This window comes from Emys orbicularis, chromosome 5 (assembly GCF_028017835.1).
Source record: "Emys orbicularis isolate rEmyOrb1 chromosome 5, rEmyOrb1.hap1, whole genome shotgun sequence".
Classification (NCBI taxonomy): Eukaryota; Metazoa; Chordata; order Testudines; family Emydidae; genus Emys; species Emys orbicularis.
The window spans coordinates 14,430,302-14,438,284 of record NC_088687.1 but is presented as its reverse complement, the minus strand read 5'-3'; the positions used below and the strand labels follow the sequence as shown (position 1 = coordinate 14,438,284).

General features: G+C 43.2%; 1 protein-coding gene across 1 annotated transcript; it reads left to right on the top strand.

The window, feature by feature from the left end:
- Positions 1 to 1,037: 1,037 nt before the first annotated feature.
- LOC135878918 (protein FAM47E-like) lies at positions 1,038 to 7,347 on the top strand. Its single transcript, XM_065404664.1, has 5 exons — positions 1,038 to 1,403; positions 2,832 to 2,989; positions 4,790 to 4,946; positions 5,541 to 5,747; positions 7,018 to 7,347. Exons 1-5 carry the CDS (start codon positions 1,038 to 1,040, stop codon positions 7,345 to 7,347), a joined length of 1,218 nt encoding a protein of 405 aa, XP_065260736.1.
- The last annotated feature ends 636 nt before the right edge of the window (positions 7,348 to 7,983 follow it).

Below are 7,983 nucleotides of genomic sequence, written 5' to 3'. Positions count from 1 at the left end.
GAGCCATAATGACAACCTGAATAGTAGAACTGGTGAAAATTTTTCCAACCAACAGTTTTCCATTTAAAAAAAAATGCACATTTGACAAAATCTCAAAGTGTCATGGGAATGTATAAATTTCCACAAAACTTTAGCTAGAATTATCACAACATTTCATTTTGACTTTATCATTTTGGTTTGACTATCACTTCAATTTTGATAGTACAGTAGAACCTCAGAGTTATGAACATGACAGGAATGGAGGTTGTTCGTAACTCTGAAATGTTCATAATTCTGAACAAAATGTTATGGTTGTTCTTTCAGAAGTTTACAACTGAACATTGACTTCAAACAGCTTTGAAACTTTACTATGAATAAGAAAAATGCTGCTTTCCCTTTATTATTTTTAGTAGTTTACATTTAACAGAGTACTATACTGTATTTGCTTTTTTTTTCTTCTTTTCTTTTTTTGGTCTCTGCTGCTGCCTTGCGTACTTCCAGTTCCGAATGAGGAGTGTGGTTGACTGGTCAGTTCGTAACTCTGGTGTTCGTAACACTGCGGTTTTACAGTATATAATATACTGTACATTAAATAAACATATAAACCATAATATAGCAGTAGAAATGATAAAGTAGAAACAAAATGTTTCAACCTTATCTAAATCAAGGCTTTTGATAAAAATGAAATATTTCAGAATATTTCATTTTGCAAAAAATTCCCAGATTTTGACTTTTTTTTTTTTTTTAAACCAAATTTCAACATTTCCCCAGAATGGCAATTCTGTCATTTGGCCAGCTCTACTTTATAGGATCACCAGCTTCCCCTAGAGCCGTACTTAGGGCCAGGCTTTTCTCTGAGGTTGAGTGATGGAGCAGGCTTGCCCCCTGGACAATGTGTGCCAACATGGGGGAGTTGCATAGCCATTTGGAATTTGAATGTTTAACAACACTGCAAATAAGAACACCAGAGAGTCTCCAGTGATGTTCATGTGCTTCATTAAAAGCCCCATTACTTCCAGCACCGACCAGAAGTGTTTGCTTTCAGGTACCAGGAGAAAATGCCATCTAAGTACTTTCAAGAACGCAACAAACGGAAGTTCTCGGATTCCCTTAACAGCCAGCGCTGGAGATTCTTGAAAAGCGGCCTGGATGATTTCAGAAGCGGCTTCCCTCCACCATCTGACAACATCATCATCTGTGGCACAAAGGGGCCTGTACCAATTGTTCTGCGTAATCACGCATCTGATGCTTCACGCATGGCCCAGCAGAAAGGAAGTAAAAAGTGCACCAAAACCCAAGTCAGCCTTTCCAAGCTCAGTCCATTGCAGAAAGCCAGGCGGGATCACATTGCACAAACAGAACACTGCCTGAGCCAGCACCCCCTAGCACTCTACCCTCATCTGGAAGAAAGCATCCCTCCAGAGGTAAAGGTTCCATGATTGCTGCTGTTCTTCTTTCAGACAAGTGTCTTTCTGGCAAGTTTAAACACAAATAATTCAGTTGTCAGCTGTTCCTTATATAGAAAATCTTCAGAATATGTGACTCATCATGGCAAGGTGAATGATCTTAAACATAGCGAGAGATCTGAACTGGCGTCAGTTTTGAGTTTTGTCACATTATTTGCAGTCAGTGAACCTGTCCCCATTCATTTGTCAAAATGTAACATGAGAGAGCATTATTTTTAAAGGGCTGCTTAGAAGTCAAGCACACGGGGCTGTATTTAGGCAGTGTGTAGCCAAAATTAAGTTATTACCAGACATCAAATATAACCAGATATTCCACGACAGTAAGTGTCTCTGCTCAAAATTAAAGAGGTAAGAGTTTGACCAAGATACCAGAGCAAGTCCTGACCTGATCCAACTCCCGTTCTTCCCCAGCCTGTCTCTCGAACAGCCCCATCTTCCTCCAGCCTCTGTCCCTACCCATTCCCTGCTTCATGCAAAGAAGCAGCAGAGAGTAGTCGGCACACAGTTCTACCTCTGGTTTGGGGCAGGGAGCTTCTGGTACAGAGCTCAGAGGGACTCTGTACAGGCAAGCTGGGGGCAGACAGTGAAGGTGAGTGGGAGAGTTAACATGGTCATTTGGAGAGGAAGGGACCAGGCAAAGGGACAGGGTTAGTCTCGTGTTGGGAGAGGGGCAAGGGAGAGAGGAATTCATGGCAAGCATATTCCTCGTCAGGGCAGAATGCTATGAGGGAACATACTGGGGTAAGGATAAGAAGCAGTAAGAGCATCAGGAGAGTGTATTTAGTGTGTCAGGCAAACTCTTTGAAATTTGTGGGGTAAATGAGGAATCTTGGGTCTGATCAGTGAGACCCCAGGTCACAGCGTAGCCTCAACTTCTGTCCTTGGGTTATGAAACAGAGGGACTTTTGATGAGATTAAAGGCACTAAATTCAAAACCAATGAAAGAAAAATATTTCGCACAATGTATCAGTAGACTGTGGAACTCATTGTCACAGTATACTGTTCAGGCCAAGAGCTTAGCATGAGTCAAAGAAGGACTGGACATTTATATAGATAACTATCCAGAGATACAGTAGTTAATGCTAAACAAGGTTTTGGAAGGGATGTTAAACCTTATGCTTCAGGTATGACACCAATCTCTAACTATTGGGGGATTGTATGAGTCCTTCATGGGGGCAGATTATCCCACATCTGCCAACTCAGGGGTTTCTTGCACCTTCCTCTGAGGCATCTGGTGTCTGGGACAGGTGAGTGGACAATAGGACTGATTCCGTCTGGTCATCGCTATGCTGTCCAGGAGCTCTGTTTGTAATGTGCCCCCTTACGCAGTCTCCATGGGAACTGCGCTGGTGTGAATACCGTGCTCTGTTCTTGTTTGGCTCTCAGCTTTTCGAAGAGATTGTGGGCATCCTGGATCCTGAGATGCGCTTGAATAGCGAAGGTGGATACGAGGATTGTGACCGGGACAGCCACACTCCTCAGCAAGTGCAGTATCAGCTGGAGGATGGGAAAAGTAAAGAAGCATGTCCCAGGTCATCAGCCCTGTGAGTACTGGACAGGACAGTGCGAGCAGCACCAGGGCCACCTGAATCCACCTTCTGCTGCTGGGCCTGGGTTCAATCCAGTCCAATCTCTCTCCTCTGAATGTAGCTGTATTGAAAGAGAGGAGTTGCCTGTTTCTAAGGCTGGGGGTACTCCATACTCTGTGCCAATTCACCTTCAGAGAGTCTTGCCTGTCAGAGCATGTTTCACAGCCATGCGGAAGAACTGGGTCAGGGAGTGACCGTGGGAACCCATGTTCCCCAGATAGGTGGAGAACAAACATGGCCAACGCATGACTTTTAAAGTGTCTATTTACACAGGTGATATGGTAACGGTGCCAACTAGGGCCAGACACAGGTGAATTCTCTGCTGATGTACACCCCAGGTAACCCTGACAAACTCAGTGGTGTTTCATGGGACAAAAGTCAGCACAGAACTTGGCACATGGCCCAAAGCAAGTTTCCCCACATTACGCTCTTCTGCAAATACATCTTAATCCTGACACATAGCCCCCGGCTATGTCAATCCTCATACTTTCCTGTGCAGAGAAGGACAGTTGTCACATTTCCTTTCCATATTTGTAACCTTTGTACAGTATTTTTGACTGGTGTGTCCAAAAAGAGTTTGGGAGCCATCTAGACCCACATAATATATCTTGAGGTGGTCAGTGTTCTGAGAAACACCTCGTGTCTTTTACTGAAAAAATATTTCTTGGGTCAACCTTTTTAATAAAATCTGATACCAAAGGGACAGTATTTTTAGTTGGCGTTGGTCTTGCTTTGAGCAGGGGATTGGACTAGATGACCTCCTGAGGTCTCTTCCAACCCTAATATTCTATGGTTCTATGATCACAAAATACCCTTACTTGCATCCTTCAGATCAGGGGTTGGCAACCTTTCAGAAGTGGTGTGCTGAGTCTTCATTTATTCATTCTAATTTAAGGTTTTGCGTGCCAGTCATACTTTTTAACATTTTTAGAAGGTCTCTTTCTATAAGTCTATAATATATAACTAAACTATTGTTGTGTGTAAAGTAAATAAGGTTTTTAAAATGTTTAAGAAGCTTCATTTAAAATTAAATTAAAATGCAGAGCCCCCCGGACTGGTGGCCAGGACCCGGGAAGTGTGAATGCCACTGAAAATCAGCTCGCATGCTGCCTTTGGCACAAGTGCCATAGGTTGCCTACCCCTGCTTCAGATTATACTGACTATAAACTGATGTCCTAGAATACACTAGTTAGTCTTGCCCAGAGGCTGCTATCAGGAATGTGGTCACATTGTGCTGGGTGCTGTACAAAACCACAAGGAGGCAGTCCAACTCCAGAAGAGTTCACAGTCTAAACCAAGACAAGACATTCAGTAGTGATACAACAAGCAGGTAAGGGAGGATGAAGGTTCCAGTGTCAGAATGGTGTAGTGACAGACATGTATCGTTTGCCAGTTTGAAGGGTTGTTTGTTTTTAGCCAGATTACTTTTTCCCCCCAGAAAAATGCAGATCTGAACATAGGCCTGGCCTTCAAACCGTGGGACTTTCGCTAGATGCAGGATAGGTGGCTTCCCTATGTTTGTGAGACCAATTTGAACCAAGTCCTCCATAGGTGAACGTTTAATGCATGAAATCACTGTGCTATTTTAGTCCCAACTGTACAAGTCATTTGGACCATTTGTGAGCCAAAGCAAGATAAACACAAGTTTTATGTGGTCCTCTGTAGTAGTGACTGTGCCGTGCCAGTTATTACTGGGTCTTGTTTGTGCTAATCAAAGACATTTTAGATGTTATTTTATAACATTAATATCTTAAGCAGCAAGGAGTCCAAAGGCAAGAATCCGCAGTACACCTACCTGTCCAAGAAAGAGGTAGCAGCAAGGGAAAAGGAGGCCAGTCTGAGCTACGTTCCTCCCCTGGATGAGAACGTAAGGCGAGTGACTAAGGAGTTTTGTGACTGGGTGGCTTCTTTGGTAAGTAAAAGAACCTGTAAAACCCCACACTCTCATTCCAGAAATGCAATGATCAAGACTGAGGCCAATGTTCTCCAGACTTGAGAACCTAAATATGACTTTGGATGCTTAGCTTCAGGCACCCAAGTCTGAAAACATTCATCCTAATGTACAGGAACGTTTGGGGCATAACTGAGCTCAACCAGTTGGAAAGCAAGCAAACAACAAATGACTTATTCTGGAATACTGTCGAGTCAATTTGTTTACTCAGAGCATTTCCCTGCAGGAGGGGGACATATTGTACTTGTCAGATTTCATATAGCTGCTCCATTCTGGAGTCACATCCATTTATTTGATCAACATTAGTTCACCAATTCATGTATGGTTGTTAAATCAACTTTAAATGTGCCTACAGATTACTATGACGGGCACATTTTAAACATGTAAAAATCAATAGAACCAGCAGAAATCCGTTGTGGCTCGAGAGATATACCTTGGCTATCCTAAGGAAGATGAGGTCTGGGGATATGAGTGCTGAACTAGCCAAACCAGAATGACAGGGAGAGAAGCTGCTTTTCCCCCCTCTTACGCTGTGCAATTGGGTTATTACTGCAGGGAGGAGACAAATACAAAGTGGATGAAGCCACCATTCTGAGCTTGTTTGACACTGGATATGAAACCAAGCTGGTGCTGTCTGTGCCCATCCATGTTGTGGAATTAAGCAATGTGCCAGCAGAACTGAGAAAGTATCTGGGTGTTTCACCTCCACCAACTGCTGTCAAGAGTCCTCTTCGTACCAGGTGCCACCCATGCCTTGCCAAGGTAAACAGGCCTGGGCCTACATTTTCAGATGTTTCTATTTATTTTAGGAGCTTTAATTTTGGGTGCCCATCTTGATACGTTAAAGGGGAAGTGCTGAGTACCCGCCTTCTTAAAAACAGGTTCCTCGAAGGTGTTTGAAGCTGGGCACCAAAAATGGAGGCACTCAAAATCGCTGTCTGTTTTGAACATTTGTGGACCCTTATTTTTGCATGGGGCAATACTCTAGAAAAAGGGCAAGATGGGAACTGGGAACATCATTTAGGGCCTAATTGTACAGTCCCTTTACCGGCCAAACTGCCACTGACTCGCAGATGTTTTGCTTGTATAAAGTACCTGATCCAACGCCCATTGATGTTAGTTGAAAGACTGTAGTTGAACTCAGTAAGCTTTGGATCAGGTCCAGAATTGCAGGCTCCCAGCCAATGGGCCAAATTCAGCAGTGGTGTGAGATGGTATATTTAGACCCTCTTAAACCTATGCTGGTGTAACTCACAGACTGAGGACTGGGGAGCAAGTGCAAGTTAAAAGTACAGGATGACCACCTTTTAACTTACAAATTCTTACCCCTCCTGTTCATGGCTTTTCTTGCTACACGCTTTCATCTTAATCACCTAAAACTTGGGCAAAACGTTATCTACTAGCCACAGACCACTTGTGTCAAACCTGAAGAGGAAGTGACATTTCTGACAATTTTAGGGGAGAGGGCAAAGGTGGGCTGGATCTAGGCTTATAACAGAAAGCAAATCACAAATGTAGCTACGGAGAGATTACTGCTTCTCCAAAACTGTTGCTAGTTTTGCTTTAGAGACTATGATGGAAAGACATTCACTAGGTCAGTGACTCCAGAGTTGTGATCCTCTGAGACGTCCCTGGTCATCCACAAAATTAACAAGTCTGAGATGAGAACCAAGCTGTGGTTGCCTGTCTGGAATGAAGGGAGAGGTTCTGTGAGAGGATTGCTGTCTTGTGTGGATCCTTACCTAATGCTGTTTGCAATACAAAGAAAAATCAATGCAAGCAGGTAATTATTAGAGATAACCAATGAAACATTCACACTTATAGCGGGGCTAGGACTTATACCTGCTGTAGAGACCAATGGGAGACATAATCAGCTGTACTCGATCCATCTCACATTCAATGAGTGCGGGGTCCCATCCATTCATAAGGTCTGACATTCCACCCAGAAAAAAGCAGTGGTTCACATACACATGGTGGGAGGAGAGGCAAACGCAAACATGACTAGAGAGTATTACCAATTATCTTTTTACAGGATCCATCCCAACCAAAATGGGAGAAGATCAGGTATGGAGCCTGGTACCTTGAACCAAAAACATGGAGAAAACAAAGAGCAAATGAACCTTTAGAGGATCCAAACACAGCAGTGGACACCGTTCAGAATTTAAGGAACCAGTTTAGTGAAAAGGTACTGCAAGCACCCCTGGAATCTCAGTGGTATAGTTCCCAACCAAGTGAATGGGCTTACACTGTTACTGGAATACGCCTGCTCACCATATATTGTCTGACACAGTCACAGTGCGGGGAATGGTTTATATTATCCACCCTACTCACCGCTGTGGTCCAGACATGGCAGTTAATTTAGCCCACAATAAATGGTGGCACAGCAATGCCTGTATATGGCTGCGATTGTAAAAGGCAGCTACACACAGACCAGCAGTTATTTTGAAGGATTTTGTTTTAATTCAAGTGATTCTTTAATGCAGGTGAGAGCATTTTGCTTCAGTAAATAAGCAGATTAACCAGATACTTTCCAATGTGGCAAAAATTTCATTCCCTGGGAGGGATCAGGCATGTGACATGTCAGCTCAGAAAGCATTGGGTTTTGGCTGCAGTATCCACCCATATAAACAAGGGCTCAAATTCATCACGGATGTAAACAGACAACTACCCCTTACATACATTAGGGGATGTGATGAGTCATGAAAAATGCTATGATGAAGTGCTACAGAAGGTCGAGCATTATTATCAGACTGATGGTGAACAGCAGAGGGGCTCATTTTGTAACCACTGCATTTACATTTTGTTCTAGCAAACAGGTGTCAAAGCGGTGCTCACATCCCCCAGACTCTCTAGATTTATGTTTAAGGAACAGTAAAGATACTCTTGGCCCACTAGAGGGCAGTGCTTCCGAAGTTCAATTCAAGAATTTAGCAATTGCTCACTTTGAAAGAGGGAACCAGATTTTTAAAACAATGATTGTTATACAATCTTGGTTTGT